Source organism: Enhydra lutris, unplaced genomic scaffold (assembly GCF_002288905.1).
Source record: "Enhydra lutris kenyoni isolate GAN:26980312 unplaced genomic scaffold, ASM228890v2 scaffoldscaffold73, whole genome shotgun sequence".
Classification (NCBI taxonomy): domain Eukaryota; kingdom Metazoa; phylum Chordata; class Mammalia; order Carnivora; family Mustelidae; genus Enhydra; species Enhydra lutris.
In genome coordinates this window covers 3129730-3151288 of record NW_019154157.1, presented here as the reverse complement: position 1 = coordinate 3151288, position 21559 = coordinate 3129730, and the positions used below count along the sequence as shown (strand labels likewise).

Here is a 21559-nt window from a genome sequence, read left to right as displayed (position 1 = left end):
ATGACAGACTGGAAATTCCTCATATCTTTAGATGACTCCTTATTTCCTTGATAAAATTAGTTTCTTTTGGATTTGAGCCATCTCCTAGGCTATTGCTAAGGTGTGCCAGGTCAGAACTTCACTCTTTTAATTATGGATGGCTGTGTCTTGAGCTGAGATGACTTCTATCCCCAGATCCTTCTCTTCCTGATGATATTTGGTATTCTTTGGCTGCCAGAGCTTACAGATATCGACAGTGTTCTGTCTTTTCATTAGTTTGTGATGGGTGGAGGTATTTGGGGGGTAAAGAACTAATTTAAGAACTAGGGAACCTGAATTCAAACCCTACTTTACCATTTAATTAAAAAAAAAAAAAAAAGAATACTGGGCAAGCCATTTATCAATGGTCTTTGTACTTCAGTTTCCTTTGTTCTTCAGACTGGGACATTCCTGTTCTTCCTACCCAAGCTGATCTGGGTATCCCGAAGATCAAATCTGTTATTGCTGGAGAGTTCAGTTCAGTAAATATCTGAGTGCTTCCTATGTGCCATGCTTGTCAGAACATTTTGGATTTTATGAATGTACAAGGTGATGCCATTGTAACTGATTGGTTGGAGCTTAATCTGAGTAAAGGTTGTATTTTGTTTCTAATGTCACAAATCCACACTGAAGTTAACCTGCTACCACTTACATGGAATCTTACTGTACTTCAGTGACTTGGTTTGAGTGTGTTTATATATGTATGGCTTTTTCCTTTTTATATATTTTCACTGTGGAATACAGAGGGAAAACTTGTTCCTAATAAAAAATACTGTGGTGGCATTTTTAAAGCCAGTCAACCTGGTTCTTTTGTCTCTGCCCAGTATTATTGAGTGTTGGTGGTGGCTACAGCATTACTCACCAAGTGGGAGCATACCAGACAACCACATTCTTACAAGTCATCTTTAGGGTGAGACAGCACTTGAGATATTTCAAAGTGATGCCTTTGTATAATCTGCTCCAACATATGAGATCATAAGCACATAGACTCTGAAGAGTTGAAGTTAGTTTAGTCTTTCAGCAGTTAATAAAGGGTTTTATGGATTCTGTCTCTCTATGCCTAGTCTGCTAAGAGTAGAATGTGTCAGAAAGGAGCGAAATGGGAAAATTGTATCATTGCCTTGTATTCATATAAATCTTAAGTTTCTGACTGTTGAAGCTGTCGTAGTTAAGCCAGCCATATGGTGGCCAAAGCTCTGAGTCTTAATCTGCTTTGGAAGAAGTCTCAGTATTGCTATTGGAGTTTACCTGTGAAACTTGCAGAAGTCTTTGTGAAACTCTTGACTCTTAGATCCATTTTGAACTCGAAAAAAGGAATGGACTGAAAGCTTAAAGCTTCTCTCCCATGTGCTTGGTTTTCTTCTCTTCATTGTAGCTGCCTTCTTGATGATCATTCTGTCCTTGAGCATTAAGCAGGGGTCCTGACAAATGACTGGACAATTCAATTATTAGTTTAATAGCATCAGGCTCATCTCTCTGACCTCTCTTCTGTGAAATGCCCATTAAGCACATCTTGAACCATGAACAGCATAGGAGTCTGGGTCTCACAGCTCTTGTGCAGCTACCTGTTTAGTAAAAAGCCAAGTCTTAGGAGTTTGAACGAAGTCCAGTAAGTGTAAAATTAGATGACTGTACTGGAATGTATGTTCATAGAACAGAATGATTCTTCCATCCGTGTTTGAAAATCTGGGAGGGCTGGTTCTCACCTTCTCTGACTCTGAAGCAGTTCTTCTTCCTCACATCCTGTATAGAGGACTGGCTCTTCTATCTCAGACCTTTAGGCTGTGTATAATTGTGGGCTTGAATGCCCAGAATCACCCAGGGAGCTAGACTTTTGAGGGGGGGATTTTTTTAGACTGCCTATTGACACTGGTTATGATAGAGGGTCTCATTGCTTTAAAAAGGTTTTCATTCTCAGGGCGCCTGGGTGGCTCAGTGGGTTAGGGCCTCTGCCTTCAGCTAGGGTCATGATCCCAGGGTCCTGGGATTGAGCCCCGCATTGGGCTCTCTGCTCAGCAGGGAGCCTGCTTCCTCCTCTCTCTTTGCCTGCCTCTCTGCCTGCTTGTGATCTCTCTCTGTCAAATAAATAATAAAATCTTTTTAAAAATAAATAAATAAAATCTTTAAAAAAAAAAAAGGTTTTCATTCTCACTAAAGAATTGCTGGACTGTTTGCATTTGTAGTACAAGAAATACTAAACATTGAAAAAGGACACATCCTCATTTGGGGGTGGGGGGAGAGCAGACAGGAGGGTTGCAATGGAAATTCAAAGCCAAACAAACTTAAAACCGTAATATTTAAAATAGGATATGATGGTATATCTGATATTGAATCAGTGGAAACCAAAGAATTCTTGGAGATTCATAAGGGAAATCAGCAAATAGATGTGCTTGGCATTCAGTTTTCTAGCTGAAAAACATAAGGGAGCTTCTAACAGAATTTAGCAAAAACCAATTGAATTACTCCTGTATTTAAGGTCTGTTGCTAGATTTTTTTTTTTTTTTTTTTTTTTTAAAGCACTGCTTTTCCGACTAAGTTGTGATCCACTTGTGGGTCATAAAATCAAAAGTTTTAAGGAATGAAATACAAAATGAAATACCTAGGATAGAAAATATCAAAATGTATCCCACATAGTAAGGGTGGGTTTTGTAAAGCTTTTAAAAATAAACATGCAGTGGCTTATGATGTAAAACCTAATTTGAGTTTTGATGGTCAAAACCCAAATTTGTGGTTGTGATGGTCAGTTTCAAACTTAGGAACTCACCGTTTTAGAGGATACAAAGGTAACTAAACTCCTTGTTCTCAAGGAAGTAACATGTTTTATGCTTGATACACAGTATGTATTTCTTTGTGTGTAGCTCAGAATTTCATATTCTTGATAGTGGTTTTAAGCTTTTCTTTGGCAAATTGCCAGTGATGGTGGTGGTGATTTGCCAGTTACTATTTTAAAATTAGAAGGTCCTTTTAGGGCTGTGTATTTGTGCTCAGATTAGAGGTACTAATGTCAGTCATTAATTACTTTTACCTTTTGCAAAGACTTGGAGCTATATCACAGGTGGGAAAAATCTCATTAATCAGTGAACTTGGAAATTGTCGTAGTTTTACTGTTTTAGATGGGGATTAAAAGTGAAGGACTCTCCAATATTCTTGATGGTCACTATTCCTTGCAATTTATAGACAGATGGCACCCCATTTCAGATAGCTTTTTTCCTGTTTGGAAAGCCGACATCACATCTAAAACTTTTCCACAATGGGATGCATTCAGCGGATTATTTCTTCCTAAATCTCTGCACCTCATTTTTTTATAGCTCTCCTTCAGGAAACATATGATACCTAGTTTAAGCTCACGAAAAGCAGTTTAAATGGGAAATAGTTTTATAGAATTGTCCTTCATTCAAGTAATTGCTGTTTTCTATTCTGAAGCTCCTTTCCCAGGGAAAGCAAAGCTTTATACTTTGATCACCTAAGCAGTCTAGTCTGCTTTGTGCTTTTATTATTGTAGTTTCTCCCAGCCCCCACCAGAATTTATTTTACAACCTGTAACACTGCATATAGAGATACTGCTTAATGGTTTTCTGTTTGTTTGTTTTACTGCCCTAGGACTCTGTGTGTTTTCAAGGAAGAAAGTTATTTCAGATTTAATGACTTTTATGTTTGGTTCACTTCTGCATTTGTTGCTTGCTGTCTTTAGGAAGAAAAAGCCAGTTTCATTAGCGCAGATCTAGGCGGTTTATACTTGTTTGGGTGGATATTCTTACAAATGCTTAGCACTTTACTTAGTAGTATGGCATTTCCTGAGATTCTTGGGTACTGGAAGTTACAGTTTCATGATCTCTTATCTGCAATTCTGTAATCTATAAGGCTCTGAAAATCAAAAGAGTCTTCTTACTTGGTGGCTTGACCCAGTCTGAGCTGACATGAAGCTATTTGCTGCTTTACTCATTACCATTTAGTGGGAATTATCCATGCATTTCGCTGTAGAAATACTAATGTTTTGATTAGTAGACCCTTTTGAGAGCGTTAATCTAATACTATATTATTTTTACCATCTTAAACTCTAGAAAACTCAAGTTTTGAAATCTGGCCCATAGGATTTCTGATGAGGATTTATATTACTATCTTGGTGAACTTGTTGATTTTATGTTTCATGTATATTGTGAATGTGGAAATGGAAGAGTAGCCAGTGACAGGGACTGGATTTTGGGACCAGACAAACCTACCATAATAACCTCTCTCAGTCTCAGTTTTATCCTCTGTAAAATGAACTCGGTGATAACCACTCTGAGTTGGTAGTAGTGATTAAATGAGATAACATAATTCTTTTTTTTTAAAAGGTTTTATTTAATTACCTGACAAATCAGAAATAGGCAGAGAGGGAGGCAGAGAGAGAGAATGGGAAACAGGCTCCCTGCTGAGCAGAGAGCCCGATGTGGGGCTCCATCCCAGGACCCTGAGATCATTACCTGAGCGAAAGGCAGAGCCTTAACCCACTGAGCTGCCCAGGCGCCCCAGATAACATAATTCTTTTTTTTTTTTTTTTTTTTAAAGATTTTTTTATTTATTTATTTGACAGAGAGAGATCACAAGTAGGCAGAGAGGCAGGCAGAGAGAGAGGAGGAAGCAGGCTTCCTGCTGAGCAGAGAGCCCGATATGGGGCTCGATCCCAGGACCTGAGATCATGACCTGAGCCGAAGGCAGAGGCTTTAACCCACTGAGCCACCCAGGCGCCCCCAGATAACATAATTCTTGATCAAAATTCCAAAATAATGGGAACAACCTAAGTCAACCTAAGTGTTCATCAATAGATGAATGGATAAAGAAGATGGGGCATATGCACCCGCATATGCACGTGTGTACATACACACGCATACAGGAGTATTACTGAGTCATAAAAAAGAAAATCTGCCATTCGTGACAACATGGAGGGATCTAGAGGTTATTATGCCCAGTGAAATAAGACAAAGACAGACAAATACCATATGATTTCACTTATATGTGGAATCTGAAAATGGACAAACAAAAAAATAGATACAGATTCATAAATACAGAGAACACATTGGTTTTCTGGTTGCCAAAGTGGGGGGGCGATGGGCAAAATGGGTGAAGGGGATTAAGAGGTATAAACTTCCAGTAAGAAATATGTCACAAGGATACAAGGTACAGCATAGGGAATAGAGTCAGTAATATTGTAAATACAATAATATTGTAATATTTTATTATAATACTGTAATATAGTCAATAATATTGTAATAACTACCATAATATTGTGATACAAAATTGTAATAGCAATATTATAATGTAATAATATTGTAATAACTGTCACTCTGTATGGTGACAGATGGTACCTGCACTTACAGTGAGCGTTTCATAATATATGTAATTGTTGAATCACTATGTCATAGACCTGAAACTAATGTAAATTGGATTAGCTATATTTCTATTAAAAATTAATTTCCTCATTCCTTTGTATAGTCTTACCCTGACAGGGACTTTTTAAACTAAAACTAAGTACATGTTATTTATATAACTGAGCAGGGTAGCTATGCTTTTATTCTACCTGTTTTGCAAAATGGTATTCATTTCTTTCTTTCTGCTGTCCTTGGCCCCTAGGGGAGCATGTAACGTCAAGGTTTAAAAACGAAGTGGAGCGAATGGGTTTTGATATGAACAATGCCTGGAGGATTTCCAACATCAATGAGAAGTACAAGTGAGTTGTATGGGTGCCTATGGACTGTGCTTCACAGCCAGTGCCTTTGCAGAAACCCCAGTTCTCATGTGGCGGAACATTTGAACTTAGACATAGACCTATTTTTTCAGTGGAATTTTATTTATTATATCTAACTGCATGGTCTTCAGAGTACTTCTTGAGCCTTCTGTTCCCATTGCTGTTACTGGAGTGGAAAAGTGGTATTTCATAGGATTCTGGAACCTTCCTTTCCATCCCCCTCCAGATCTCTGTTGTTCCAGGTGCGTGCGTTTCTTAGACGGTATTGTGTTCTCATGTAGGCAGGCAGTTTCCATTGGTCTTGTCACCACTTGACATCACATTGGAGATAGAATTAGTGATTGCACAAGCAGTGATACAATACTTAGAAGCTAGTTTTTATGACTTAATTTTACTCCAGATACTATGAAATAGGCATAAGTACTATTCTGTTCTTTCCAACTTCATAGCTATGACCATTTAGTCATTAAATATTAATATAATCACTATTAAATATTTCCCATTTTTTGTTTCCTTAAAAGGTATAAGTACTTTGGTATGGGGGGGGCAGCTAACTATTATGATTTTGGTGGTCCAAATTTCTATGAAACAAAAGAAAATTGTTCAGGAGATTTAAATTAGTATTTTTCTCCTCTTAAGATTCCTTCTAGCAGTTGGAGGCATTAATCATTCTGTTTTTCAAACTGCCTCAAATAGCCATTTTCTTGGTCTGTTTGTGGGTAGCCATCAGAGCATTTCATTTTTCATTGGAATAGTTTATGCAGCTCTTAACATGGACACTGGCCAAGGAATTAAGAACCCAGGGTCTTGTGAAGGAACTGGAGCTACATGTAGACCTGTGATACCTTTGCCTGTTCTCAGTTAAAAGTCAAAGCAGAGACTAGAGGTGGAGACTGGAGGCAAGGGCTCAGAGAACCTGAGGCTGCCACAGGCTTTGTTCATGCACAGCCCTCCTTTCCTATGCTGGAAACTGCTTATCTACATGTAAGCAGCCAGTATTTGCTAAAGAGGTAACTACTAGGTAGTGTAATACAGGACAAGGAATAGAATGATCAGAATATTGGATGAAGTCAGAAAACCGAGTTAAGCTAAATTTGTTGAATAAAAAACAGGTTGAATAAACTTGAATTCAAAGGAGTTCAAAAGCCATTTGGTTTTCAAAATTGCTATTCAATATGGGTTTTAAAAATTAATTTTTGTCTTTGAATCCCCTATTTCTGCCTCAAAACCAGTCTGCAGGACATTGAAAAGTGCTTCCTACTATGAAGGAGCGCTAAATTTACTGTTAAGTTTTAAACAAGATAAAAGAAGACAAAAGAACAAGACTCGTGGTTACCATATTAACTATGGTCATAGTGTCCCAGATTATTTTTAGTTTATGGGTGTTAAGTTTATAGAGCTACTGTTGGTCGTAGATATTCTCTTGGTTCAGTGGCTTTTAAATTCTTGATATTTAATCTTCTGGAAATTGAGAACATGTTGTAGATATTTTGTGCAGAATGATCCTAAGCTACTTGGTGTTTTCTGCCTCTTCCCCCCACTGCATAAGATAGGCAAGGGCCGCGCGGTGGTGGTACAGGAGGAGGAGGAATTTGTGTATTTTAAGATTCGGATTAAAGGTCTTCTTGCCTTCACTGCTGAAAAGGAGTATTGGGATACCCATAGAGAGACAATGTCCTATAAGTGAAAAACCTGTCGGAAAGAACTGCTTTTTAGGGCACCAGCCTGACTAGCATGCAGCTACTATCTTCCTCCCTAATGAAAAGAGCTTTATCCCCCCCTGAATATAGTTCTGAAGTATGTTTTATGAAATTATGATTAATAGCTTACTCATATTACTAACTTGGGTCAGTGGGGCTGTGATTATGTATGCAAATGTCCTGACTTATGGTACTGCTTCTGCATACCCATGCCTGTACCTGTTACCTATAATTAGGACACATCAGAGAATATGTTAGTAATTCTGTAAGGTATCTGGAAACTTGAAATTGTAGACTTTTGTCTTTCTTCACATGTTTCCCTTTGACAGAAGCCTGAAAGAGTGAGGGGGTCTGGTAGAGGTTGACAGACTTTTACTTCTGTAGTTGGACTGTGCACTTTCTATAGTTAAGAAATGACTTGTATGTTTGTTACAAGACAATGTTAGAGTGAAGTAACTGATTGCCTGTGGACTCCCCCTATTTCAGATGTTAGGATCACCAAATTCCCAAAGGTAGCCTAAAGTGGAACAGTGACAGATATTATCAGGCGACATACACATAAGTAAACACCTAAGGCGACTAGTTCTGCTGAGTAGGCCAGGACTCACTTAAAGCTCCATATTGCCTTTTAACTGGCTCTGGGTAGCTTGATCAGCATCCTTAGACTGGCTCACCTAGTGTCTCTCCCTCTTCTCCCTCCCTGTCTTCTTCCCCCACTCCCTCCTTCTCACCTTCCCCATTAGGCTATGTGGTAGCTATCCACAGGAGCTCATAGTGCCTGCCTGGATCACCGACAAAGAACTAGAGAGTGTTGCAAGCTTCAGGTCCTGGAAGCGCATCCCTGCCGTCGTTTACAGGTAAGTAAGCCTAGCCAGGCTCAGCCTGGTCTGGTGCTGCTTTCCACTGCATGTGGTCTGCTGCTCTGTTGCCGCTAACCTGGGAAGGAAGGAAAGGGTTCAGAGAATTTTCCAGGCAAGCTTTTGCTTCCTTATAGTTAAAGCCACTCTTACGGTGACACTCTGATACTTACCGCATGGTTCAGGCGATAAGAAAACTTTAATAGAAAAGTGGCTAGTCTTGCTATTTTAAGAGCCTTCTGACATTCTGTGGGAAGATAATGTGTTACTGCATTTGGCCTTTGGATTGAGAGAGAGGAGTTAAAGTCAAGTAATTTGTGATTGTCTTTGTGGTTGAAACTTTGACACATGAAAGAGCTCTGTTTTGAGAGGGAGCATTTAAAGGAGAAGGCTAGGGCTTGGTTAGATAGAAGATCTTAAAAAGATCAAAGACCTGAGAGCCAAGGGAGGCAAGTTCTAGAAGGGAATGGTGGTGTGGTGTCAAGCACAGGTTTGGGAGTTCAGGTCTTCTCACTGATAACTCTTGCTAAGGCACCTTAAGTAAATTTCCTAATTTACCTCAGCCTGTTCCTAATTAGTAAAATGGGAATGACGGTCCTACTTCACAGGTATGCTGAGCCGCATGAATGCATCTGTGAATACTGGGCTGCTCTAAGCAGTACATGGAGGAGGTTGTATTCCTGGGGACTGCTTTTATATATAATTCATTGAATAGCTCAACTCTCAAGGACTCAAGTTAAGACTTGAAGAAGTCATTGCCTCTTATTTTGAAATTGTTTCAGATGTCATCTCTTTATAGTATTTACATTCTCCATTCCATTTTTCCAGTTTGCAGATTTGGGCTTTCCTTGAATTTGGGCCTAGCCACTGGGGCTTACTTAGAGACTTCCATGCCAGGAAGCATTCCGTTGAAATATTGATGTTGTAGGAAGGGATTTATCTCCTTGTGGAATTTCCACTGAGGTAACCAGCTTGTTCATTTAGTCCACTGATGGCAAATTCTGATGGCCATCCTGAATAGAGAGAAATGAAAAAGTATTTGTTTTCTGGCCCAGTGGAATCCATTAAGTTTTCAATCTCAATTTTCATCACTGTTGTTTTCAGACACCCCTAGAAAAGTAGGTCACCAAATTTACCTATCACTCAAGTGACAAGAATGACATAGGAATTAGAGAGCAGGGAAAGCTGAAAGGATTTGTGTCTTAGCAGTGATTGGCCTAGCTCAAATAGGGAAAGCAGCCAGCTGCTGCTCTGTGGCCAACAGCTGTGTTAGATCAGCAGCCCTGGCATTTGTAGGGTTTGTGGACTTTGAGCATAAGAGGAAAGGACTGTCATTTTCAAAGTACAGGGCTTTAGGTGAATTTTCATTGTTGGTAGAGAAGCCTGTAAGTGCAAGTTAAAGAAAAACTTAGAAAAAACAAAAGAAACCTTTTTTCCCTTCTAAAATTTATTCTAGAGAGCATGGGCCATGGTTTTGGTTTTTTTTTGTTTTTTTTTCCCCCTAGCCCTTTCTAGAGATCATAGTATATATGTATAAATGAAATTTATTTCCAATTTCTCTTAGAAAATCTGCTCTTGGGGCGCCTGGGTGGCTCAGTGGATTAAGCCGCTGCCTTCGGCTCAGGTCATGATCTCAGTGTCCTGGGATCGAGTCCCACATCGGGCTCTCTGCTCAGCAGAGAGCCTGCTTCCTCCTCTCTCTGCCTACTTGTGATCTCTCTCTCTGTCAAGTAAATAAATAAAATCTTTAAAAAAAAAAAAAAAATCTGCTCTCAAAGGATTACAAATGAAAGTTCTTGGTATTTAAAAAAAAAAAAAAGAAAAAAAAAAGAAAGTTCTTGGTATAGTCCACACAAACTCAGATAGGCTTTTAGGAACTAGCCTCCATTTGGGAACATGTGTTTTGAATCTCTGAGCCCCAAACTGGGTTGTTTAAATGGTTGGGAAGTTTTGTAAGGGGTATATAGAAGACTGTTTTGGGGATATACTCTGCCACTCTCTGCTTTGCCAGGCCAGGTGGCAAGCTGCTTCTGAATCCAGCATACGTTTACTGAATTTGGTTGTCTGTAGACTGCAGTAATGATTCCTGAAGTTGCTAGCAGCAGTTACTTGACAGCATCATGCTGAACCAGCGCCTCATTAGTGTTTTTTCCCCACTGTGATGAGAGAGTGTTTAATTGGGTTTATTACTGAAGACCAAGATTGCTCTAACCCAGCAAGATGGTGCAAAGGGCATCCATCTGTAGTGCAATTCACAGCTCCCCCCTTTGTGCACTGAGTGGTTATTAGAAATTTCTAATCATTTAGTGAGCTTGCCTAATACTAACTTAGGGATAGTTTAAGTATTTATGTATTTCTATATAGAATTGAAGCATTCAGTGTTCAGTAGGGGACTCATCCATTGGACATCTTCATTTTTATACTTTTTCCTTGGTTCTGTTGATATGGTAGAAATGCTCTTTCGTGATTTTTAGCTGTATTGTTTTAGTTCTTGATCATGCAGTCAAAAGCATTTTGGAAGACTGCAGAAAACTGCTTATTGCAACAGTTTCAGTTGAGGCTGGCTGTTAGAAATGCTATGACCCTTTAAACCCAAGATCCAAGCTAAAGAGTGCCATCTTCTGTTCCTCTTGGCCATTGCTAGGAGCACTGCAGAGAAAGAAGATGCTCAGGAAAGGCCTTGCCAGCCTCTTTTGTGAAGGTCTGGCATAAGTCAGCTCTGTTGTTTCCCAGTGCCTATTACCTGTGCTACTAGGCATTTTAGGAATTAGGTTTGATTTCCAGTTGGGCTCCATTCAGCAGGTGAGCCCACTGAGCATATTGGCTAATGCTTTCTGTTGTCTCTCTGTTCTGGAGGATTTAAAAACTGAAGTAAACTGATGGTTCCAGTGGAATATGTTTCTTGCTGAATTTCGTTGACTGCCTGTGAGCTTTAGGATTAAAAACAAAAATTTTTCTCACATTGTTTCTTAAAGATGACAAATAGATTCAGTAGTATGTTTTATTTAGATCTGTCTCTTATGTATGTGTTATAGATGTGTATGAATGTATGTATGTAGATTTTTAAAAGATTTTATTTGAGAGTGCGTGTGAGGTGGGGGAAGAGCAAAAGGAGAGGGACAAGTCGACTCTGTGCTGAGCTTGGAGTGCAAAGTAGGGCCCCATTTCAGGACCCCAAGATCATGACCTGAGCCAAAACCAAGAGTTGAATGCTTAACCGACTGAGTCACCCACCCGGCCCTGTATTTAGATTTTAATGGGAAGTAAGACATGGATACTTCTCCTCTGGGAGATAGAATTGAGGGGCATTTAAACATTTTACTTACTACTTACTCTGCTAATTTAGTTTTACAACGAACCGGTTACTTTTATAACTTTTTAAAAACTACTTTGTGAATATCACAGTTCACCCTTTTAATGTGTAGTTTGATTTTTTTTATTTAAAGATTTTATTTATTTATTTGACAGAGAGATCACAAGTAGACAGAGAGGCATGCAGAGAGGTGGGGGAAGCAGGCTCCCTGCTGAGCAGAGAGCCTAATGTGGGGCTCAGTCCCAGGACCCTGAGATCATGACCTGAGCTGAAGGTAGAGGCTTAACCCACTGAGCCAACCAGGTGCCACTGTAGTTTGATTTTTTAAAATATATTCAGAGTTGTACAATCATCGCTACAGTCAATTTTAGTACATATTCACCCTCTCAGAAAGAAACTCCAGACCCATTAGTAGTCACTCCCTATTCCCTTCCCGATCCCCATAGCCCCAGGTCACTAGTAATCTACTTTGTACAGATTTGCCCATTCTGAATACTTCTAATAAATGCAGTCATACAATACGTGGCCTTTTGTGACTGGCTTCTTTCACTTAGCATAACATACTCATGCATGTTGTAGCATTTATTGGAACTTTATACCTTTTGTGCCAAATACTACTTTTGTAACCTTTTTTAAAAAAAGATTTTCATTTATTTATTTATTTGACAGATCACAAGTAGGCAGAGAGGCAGACAGAGGGGGAGAGGGAAGCAGAAAGCCTAATGTGGGGCTCGATCCCAGGACCCTGAGATCATGACCTGAGCTAAAGGCAGAGGCTTAAGCCACTGAGCCACCCAGGTGCCCCCTTTTATAACTTTTTAATTGCTAAAATTGCCTAACTAAATTCCTAACTAGGAAAAGACTGGGTTTTACTTTTTATTTCTTTTATTTTTTTATTTAAGAATTTATTTATTTGACAGAGCGCAAAGGGAGCACAAACAAGGGGAGCTGCAGAGGGAGAGGGAGAAGCAGACTCAGGGAGCCCAATTCGGGACTCAATCCCAGGACCCTGAGATGCTGAGCCTAAGGCAGATGCTTAACTGACTGAGCCACCCAGGTGCCCCAAGAGACTAGGTTTTAATATCACCTTAAAGACTTTTGAGTAAGATTTCTGGTCTTAATTTTTACAAAAGGATCTATCAAAAAATAAAAATAAAGGGTCAAAGTATGGCTTACTGAGGTTTATGCTTTTCCTTCTGAGAGCTTAAGGAAAAGTACTGATATGTTGAGCTATCTGCCTATAATAAGAGCAATTTGTGAGTCATGAAATCTCAGAAGATTTTGTAGAGTGGTCCACTCTGGGCCAGGTAAATGTTTTGAGTCCCAAAGGTGGGATCTTGTTTTAAAAAGAATCCCAAGCCATCCATAAGTGTACGGTTGCTGCAGTGGGCCCTTAGAAGTTGTTGTGGAAACAAATTTTTCTGCATCAGCATCTATTATGCCAGGATATTCAGGTGCAGTATTAAGAAGAGATTAATGTTACATTATTGAATAGCAGAATTAGTGTAGTATTTGTAGATTATATTTTTACCCAATTTTCCAAAAATAAATTTAAAGATTCAAATGTTTGCTTAATAAATATAAATTTTGTTTTTCTAAGAGCACACATTTATCATTTTGTTGCTGACTTTACAAGGGCCTCAAAAATGATCAATTTTTGAGAAAGACTTAGATAGGTTTTGTTGTTTACTCTTGATGCTATAGAAGATTTCTGCCCTGAGAGGACTTGAAGCTAACCCATCGCTTACCTGTATTCGGGCTCTTCATTAAGACATTTAAAATCTACTACCTTACTTTTGTATGAACACAGAGCATCGGAATGGGGCGGCTGAGATGGGTATAGTTGTCATGTCTTGTTCCTTGCACAGGCACCAGAGTAATGGAGCTGTCATTGCCCGCTGTGGACAGCCGGAGGTCAGCTGGTGGGGCTGGCGAAATGCTGATGATGAGCACCTGGTGCAGTCGGTAGCCAAAGCTTGTGCCTCTGATTCCCGATCAAGTGGCAGCAAGCTGTCAACTAGGAACAGTTCTCGAGACTTTCCCCATGCGGGAGACCTTTCTGATGTGGAATTTGGTAAGATGCTCCCTGGATCCAGTAGCAGAAATTTTTAGAGTATCTTTGAGAACTTTTTCTTGAGTGGCCTTTTCCTTGTAAGACCTATAATTTGTTTCATAGGAGAGAGAGGGTGAAGCTTCAGTTGATGGGATTATTTGAGGAATCATAGGTCTGGACAGTGAACCAGACAACTATTTCAGACTTGGCTTAAGAGGGCTAATGTGTCTGTTGTCTTTCTAGTCATTGTGACAGCAATGGGATATGTATGTGATAGGGGACCTGGAATTTCTCCAGACCATGGCAGGAGTCACCAGTCTTCGTGAAAAGACTATACATGTAGAAATGAGATAAAGGAGACTGGTAGACAAAACAGAAGATAGAGAAGTCCTGTGTATTAAGGGTTCTGGTTAGGTGGGTTTCATTTAATTGAGGGTTTTTGTTTCTTGGTATTGCAGGAGGTGTTTCTAGTTATTATTTTGCACAATTTTGGGGAGAGATGGGTTCATTCTAGTTTTTCACTCCTGCCCGTGATGTTCCTAGATTCTTCTCTGTCGAATGCTTCAGGAGCAGACAGTTTAGCCATCCAACCGCAGAAGCTTTTGATCTTGGACGCACGTTCCTATGCTGCAGCTGTGGCAAACCGAGCCAAAGGAGGAGGCTGTGAATGCCCGGGTGAGGTGTATGGTGCTTTGTCCCGACACTGTTCTCATGAACCCAGCCCATGCCCAGCTGGGTCTTAGTTCTCAATTTGAAATGAACAGCAAACTATGTTCTTCAGCCTATCTTGAGAGAGCCGGAGCTGTTTGGATTCTTAACAGTTGTTAATTTTCAGGGAAGAAGTGGAGGAGGAGGTGCAGGGAAACCAAATAATCTTCCTTCCTAACCTTTAGATGATAAAGTAAATCCTCCCCGTAATAAGGCCTGTTCATGTTTGGAAGCTGCTTCTTTAGTGGCTCAATTTCTCAGCCTTCTAAAAGCTTTTCGTTGCCTTTGACAGTGGGTTTACTCCTCACTGACCTCAGAGAAAACTTCCCACATGGCTTCTACTTAGAAAGGCTGGGGTGGAAGGTGAAGCACCAAATACAGGACTCTAGCAGCGCACCTCTGTCCTGACCTATAGCTCCCCTGCTTTCTGAATGTATTCTCCAAGGAGGGACCCCTTCAGTGCCAGTGGTGCGCTGATGGAGCAGGGAGAGGCTCCAAGCTCCTTCACTGGGATGTGATCTCAACTGGAAATCGAAAGCAGTTGTATGAAGGTGATATGTGAATACATAAAATGCATTTTTCTGCCAGCTTCTTTTTGAAGAGATTCCAGAGCTACAAGTTAGATGTGGCCCAAGAAGTTAACCTGAGATGGGATAGCAAGCTATAGATCTTTAAAAAAAAAAAAACAAAAAACCCCAAAAAACTTCTGTTTTATGTCCATATCTTCACAAATCTAACTTTCCTTTTTGCAAAAACAGCTAAAATTCAAGCACTGTTTTTCCTATGATAAAAGGACTAGACTAATAGGCATCAAAACAGCAGTTTCATTCATCAGCAACTATAATGGATTTGCTTTATAGCTTGTTTGTTGCTTTTAAATTTGACCATGTGGGCTTTAAAGTCAACATATTTTTGTTCTCTTTATTGTTGTTCTCTGCAGAGTATTACCCAAACTGTGAGGTCGTGTTTATGGGGATGGCAAATATTCATTCAATTCGGAGGAGTTTTCAGTCTCTGCGGTTGCTGTGCACACAGATGCCGGATCCGGGAAAGTAAGACTTTGGCCTTAGCTTTAATTTTGCGTTGCCTTTTTTCTTTCTTTCTTAATGAGTTTGGAGGTATCTTTTCTTCTGTTTCTTGGTACACTTCGGTCTTACTTTCAGTCCCTGTGGGCATTCTCCTTTCTATGTTAGGAGCACAGTAGCAAAAATCTAGCCCTTTGAAAGGTTTAAAGATGTGGAGGACAAAACAAATCTCAGTCCTCAGAAGCCCTGCCTTCTTGTTTTTCCTGGGACCTCTTCTATTCTACATTGTTTTTGGCTCATTTTTAATTCTTTGGTTTTTGACATCCTATAGGTAACACTTATCTGCTGTGAACTGGGGGGGATGTTTTTACCTTGAGTCAAAATTTATTCATCATGTTGTAAAAAAGGGTTAAACTTGCCATTTCGTGAAATCCTTTTACGTTTGCTTCTGAGTCCTAAACTATCCTCTCTCATTACGAACATTGCCACATTTTAATTGTTAAAAATGAATGGCTGGGGGCGCCTGGGTGGCTCAGTGGGTTAAAGCCTCTGCCTTCGGCTCAGGTCATGATCCCAACAGGGTCCTGGGATCGAGCCCCGAGTCGGGCTCTCTGCCCCACAGGGAGCCTGCTTCCTCCCCTTCTCTCTGCCTACTTGTGATTTCTCTCTCTCTGTCAAATAAATAAAATCTTAAAAAAAAAAAAAAAAAAAAAAAAAAAAAAAAAAAAAGGAATGGCTGGCATTTGCAGTGAGGTAGGTGAAGTAACCCTCCCTCCCCGCCCACCCAGGGGAACTGGTTGAATACAAGAAAAATTAGCAGGAATGGTCTGTGAAACAAATACGGACAGATAAATATTTAAAAGACCCTGTTTTACTATTTCAGGAAGCCAGAAATGGTGCCAGAGAAGACAGAATTTTCTCTTTTCTGGTATTTGTGCTGGAGCCCATAGCTGTTTCCCTGGGTTCTGTTCAGTAGATCTGATCACATCAAGTTTTGCAGAATTCCTTGATTTATTCAATCAAATGGCTGCCTGAACCACTTGTACTAACACTTGGTAGTAAGGGATTAGATTCATCGCAGTTGGAATCAACCCAGAGGGTGAAGCGCAATTGTCTTTGGGGAAAAAGCCTGACCCAAGAATGAGCTTGCTTCTCTGCTGTGGGGATTAGCAACTTGTATTTGCTACACAGCCAGTAGTGCTCTCTTCCCCAAAGGTGGGGCATAGAAAGAGCCTGGCTGAGGTCTCAGAAGATCTGCCACTAATTGACTATGTGACTTTAACCAAGTGGCGTAATTATTATTTCCTTCAGAAGACTCCAGAAAGAACTACTTATACAGGATATATAACTACCATGGACTGAAAAATACTAGATACTCATTCTCAGAAACTAGCCATAAGATTTTTAGAACAAAAATTCTATTAATTGCTGTCCTATTTCTAAAGCTGTCCAATGTTGCATAGTAGGGGTTTACCTGCATCTTTATACATGCTTTATAAAGACAGAGATTTGTTTGTTTGGGCACTGTTTTATTTGGAGGGAAAGATCTTTGGGAATTGCCTTTTAATTTCATGGGTATTTGGCATGATGCCGTAAATCATAAAAATCCGCATTTCCTTTCCCCTTCTGTTTTTATTTTTATAGTTGGCTCTCAGCCCTTGAAAGCACAAAATGGCTCCATCACCTGTCTGTGCTCCTGAAGTCGGCACTTCTGGTAGTGCACGCCGTGGATCGTGATCAGCGGCCTGTACTAGCGCACTGCTCAGATGGCTGGGACCGCACTCCCCAGATTGTGGCATTGGCTAAGCTCTTGCTGGATCCGTATTACCGAACCATAGAGGTGGGTGCATCCCAAGAGTAGGATTTGGTACATCAGAATGAGTGGGCGAAACCTTGGATGGTTTTAGAATCAGTTTTGGTCTTGGTGGTTAGGCCTAAAGAGAGTGAAATTTGTTTTAAAACTATTGCTCCTTTGCCTTGAGCTAAATTGTGGTGGTGCCTCCCACAGTTCTTGTGCCTTTTAAAATGGAGCAGATTGTGGATAACAAGGTATTGAGAAATTAGACATGTTTTCCTCTGTAGTCTATTTACTTAGGAAAGTTTTGGCTACTCCAGGAAAATGGGGATATTATAGTAGGATCTTGGCATGCTCATCCTGATAATGGGTCTGGATATCACTACAGTGTTCTGTGGAGAAAGAGCCCTACTCTGAAAAAACCACATGTTGGGTTAAAGATGGAAGAAAAGCCATAAAGTTGCCCTAAAATACATGTAAATCTGGGGTAGGGAAAGATATTAGAAACAAGACTTAGTAAGTATAACACAAAATAAATCAAAAAATAAGTTTAGAAAAAATGTGGTTCTTACACTACATAGTGAAAGAAAGTATAGACTCAGGAAAGGCTTAGATAAATGATTAGTACCCATTTGATAATTATGGAATGGAGTTGAGTGAAGTGGGAAATTGCCCTAAGGATGTGTTCCATGGAGCCCTTGGCTATGGGGCTGGGTCAGGCCCTCCTGTTGGGCTTACTGGGAGGGTATTGAAAGGGATTATTGCTGTTAGTCCTGACAGGCTCAGGACTGTCATAGTCTCCATAGATAAGTACAAATGGTCTATCCCGGGTGTTTCCGTGCAGGGTTTCCAGGTCCTCGTGGAGATGGAGTGGCTGGATTTTGGTCACAAGTTTGCCGACCGGTGTGGTCACGGGGAGAACTCTGATGACCTGAACGAGCGCTGCCCTGTGTTTCTGCAGTGGCTTGACTGCGTTCATCAGCTTCAGAGGCAATTTCCTTGCTCTTTTGAGTTCAACGAAGCATTCCTTGTGAGTTGGGGCTTGTAATTCTTTATTTTGGAGACCTTCTATAATTATGGGGGTATCAATGCAAATGTTAGTGGGTTAGTTTTCACATGAAACTATGAATTCTTTTTAGAATTTAATAAGGGCCATTCTTTCTTCCAGTTCTAATTAAAAACAGTAAGAAGTATGTGTTTATTCAGTGAATATAGATGTGTTAGGTTTGCATAAAGTCTTTGATTTGTTTTATACTTAGCTTTTAAAATAGATGATAGAAGTCCTAAATATTTAGAGAAATAATGGGGGTGCCTGGCTGGCTCAGTCGGTGAAGCATTTGACTCTTGATCTCGGGGTTGTAAGTTCGAGCCTCCCGATGGGTGTAGAGATTTTAAAAAATAAAAGAGAAATAATAGAATATCCTCGGCTCCCTCCAGTCCATCTGCCAATCTCCTCACTGTCCTGTCCCCCCAAACCCCGGACCCAGCTTGTGTCCCATACTCACTGCACCCTTTCCTTTGACAGAGGACTCACTGTCTTTGCCCTCTTCCAGCCTCTCCATCCACTGCTGCACCGCCTTGCATTGCTTGTCCTCTCCTCAGCTGCATGGTGCCAGCATTTCTGTCCTCTGCGTTTTGCACTGGCGTATTTCCCTCTCTACCACATCGTTGCCGTTAGTACTCAGACATGGAGTAGTACCTCCCATCCCCTGAAAACCCTTTCTCAGCTTTGCATCTCTTGCCAGCTATTAATTATTTCCTGTATCTCATTTCTTCACAGCAGAGCTCAAGTCTTCTGCATTTACTGTCTCAAATTCCTTTTTTCCCATTCTCTTAAACCCAGTCAGGTTCAGGTGTTCCCCCAGCCACTTTAGCGGAGCTCTTTCATGTTGCTAATCCAGTGATCAGCTCTCTGTCTTCATCGTGCTAAGAAGTTTTTTTTTTTTTTTTTTAAATTCAGGCATAATTGACAATGTAATACTAGTTTCAGGTATACAACATAATTCTGTATTTGTGTATGTTGTGAAATAATCACAATAATTAACATCCATTGCCACACAAATTTTTTTTCTTGTGAGAACTTTAAGACCTACTCTTAGCAACTTTCAGATACGCAGTAGAGTGTTAACTATATTCACCATACTGTATATTACATCTCCAGGACTGACTTATTTTATGACTGGAGTTTTGTTTCTTTGACTCTCTTCAGTTTACTCTTTGGCACTGTTTAATAACCCCTTTCTTGAAACCCTTTCTTCAGTTGACTGCCAGTACAAACTCTGCCTTATTTCTTCTCTGCCTCCCTAGCTGGTCCTTTTTGTCTCCTGTGCTAGTTCCTTCATATCTTCCCAGTACTGAATGTTGGAATGCTCCAGGACTCAGCCTCCAAGGTGCTTCTGTATCTTACTGCCTCTCTGGGGATTTCCTCCAGTCCCAATGGCTCTGATTGCTACCCATGATTCCTACATTTATAATTATGTCTTCAGCTCAGATCTCTCCACTTAACTCCAGACTCGCATACCCAACTATGACTGCTCAGTATCTCCACATGGATGTCTTAATGGTATTTCACACTTAACCTGTTCAAAGCTTGGTTCTTGAGTTCCACATTTCCCACCCAAAATCTGATCTTCCAGAAGTCTTCGCCCCCTCTAGGGGGCAACTCAGTCCTTCCATTTACTTAGGGCAGAAACTCATATGGCCTGCCCAACTCTCCTCTTCCCCCTTTCATACTCCATGTTCAGTCTGTCAGCAGATCTGCAGCTTTGCTTCCAAAATCTATCTAAAACCTGATTACTTCTTGCTATCTCTGCTATTCCTACACTGGTCCAAAGTTATCACCATCTCCTGCCTTAATTCTGGAGAGTCAACTAGAGGGATCTTTCTTTTTTTCTTTATTTTAAAGATTTATCCATTCATTTATTTTAGAGAAAGCACACAAACAGGGGCAGGGGCAGAGAGAGAGGGAGAGAATCTGAAGCAGATCCCCTGCTGAGCACAGAGCCTGACGTGGGGTTTGATCTCACTACCTGACACTGTGACCTGAGCCAAAATCAAGAGCCGGCTGCTTAACTGAGCCACCCTGGCTCCTAGAGGGATCTAGGGGCAGTCCTTCTAAAACATAACTGAGACCGTGTCATTCCTCTGCTCAAGAACCTGCAATGATTTCCATTTCACACAGTAAAAGCCAGTCCTTAAAATGGACTGCAGAGCTGTCCTAGAGCTTACCTCTCTAGATTCATTTCCTGCCATTGCCCTCCTTGGGCAGTGTCCTTCAGTTACATTGGCCTCCTTCTGTTCTTAGAAATTGCAGGGGCGCCTGGGTGGCTCAGTGGGTTAAAGCCTCTGCCTTCGGCTCAGGTCCTGATTCCAGGGTTCTGGGATCGAGTCCCGCATCGGGCTCTCTGCTCAGCAGGAAGCCTGCTCCCCCCTCTCTCTGCCTGCCTCCTCTGCCTACTTGTGATCTCTGTCTGTCAAATAAATAAATAAAATCTTAAAAAAAAAAAAAAAAAAAAAAGAAATTGCAACCATGCGCCCACCTCAAGACCATTGTGCTGGCTGTTGGCCTCTGCCTGGAGCATTTCCCCCTCAGATACCCTCTTAACTTGCTCTCTCACATCTTTCTCCTGCTGCCCTGTGTGTGCCCTGTCCCTCTCACCCTGCCTTACTGTGGTCCACAGCAGTGGTCACCTCTCCCCCACAGTTAGAACCAGCTCTGTCAGGGCAGGAGAGTCATCTGAGAGTTGTCGCCTACCCAGTACCCCTAGAAATGTCTGGGGTGTGTCAGATGCTCAGGAGTGATTTGTTGAGTGAAAAGCTGTTTAGAAATGTGCTTTCAGTTCAGACTTGGGTTGCACACTGACCTGCTCTTGTACCCGAGTGATGATGATCTGTCGCTCTGGAGTGTGGCTGTTAACTCAGGACTTCTCAAACTGGTTGCAGGGAGGCCAAGAGGAGTGGGGTGCCAGCGATCTGTCTTTGCTCTTTTGAATCAGGAATGCTAGTGGTTGGGGTTGGTGGTACGAGGAGGCAGCTCTTCCATGGCTTACTTGGTTTCCCCATACTTATGGAGTGTGAATTCTGAGGTGCTCTCGGGGGTGTTGGGGAAGGGGGCTCAGCAGGGCTACCCTTCCCCCAGAGACATATACCCTGTTGCTTGATTTTGGACTCCCATAGGTGAAACTGGTGCAACATACCTATTCCTGCCTGTTTGGAACATTCCTGTGCAACAATGCCAAGGAGAGAGGGGAAAAGCATACTCAGGAGCGAACGTGTTCTGTGTGGTCATTGCTTCGGGCAGGCAACAAGGCTTTCAAAAACCTACTGTATTCCTCTCAGTCGGAAGCCGTATGTATCCTTCAGCCT

The 21559-nt window shown here is 41.0% G+C and overlaps 1 protein-coding gene and 1 long non-coding RNA gene across 9 annotated transcripts in view; one reads left to right on the top strand and one right to left on the bottom strand.

Moving 5' to 3' along the window:
- Positions 1–21559, top strand: part of LOC111160004 (myotubularin related protein 3) — a 142392-nt gene that overhangs the window by 110672 nt on the left and 10161 nt on the right. For all 8 annotated transcript variants that reach the window (XM_022522766.1, XM_022522765.1, XM_022522762.1 and 5 more), the window contains 8 exons: positions 5629–5725; positions 8187–8300; positions 13482–13687; positions 14210–14341; positions 15315–15426; positions 17044–17239; positions 18039–18224; positions 21371–21541. In XM_022522766.1, coding sequence (XP_022378474.1) covers positions 5629–5725; positions 8187–8300; positions 13482–13687; positions 14210–14341; positions 15315–15426; positions 17044–17239; positions 18039–18224; positions 21371–21541 — 1214 coding nt within the window. The remainder of the gene's footprint in view (positions 1–5628; positions 5726–8186; positions 8301–13481; positions 13688–14209; positions 14342–15314; positions 15427–17043; positions 17240–18038; positions 18225–21370; positions 21542–21559) is intronic.
- Positions 8306–21559, bottom strand: part of LOC111160006 — a 39106-nt gene continuing 25852 nt past the window's right edge. The window contains exon 4 of the long non-coding RNA XR_002641448.1: positions 8306–9313. This is a non-coding gene — a long non-coding RNA (uncharacterized LOC111160006). The remainder of the gene's footprint in view (positions 9314–21559) is intronic.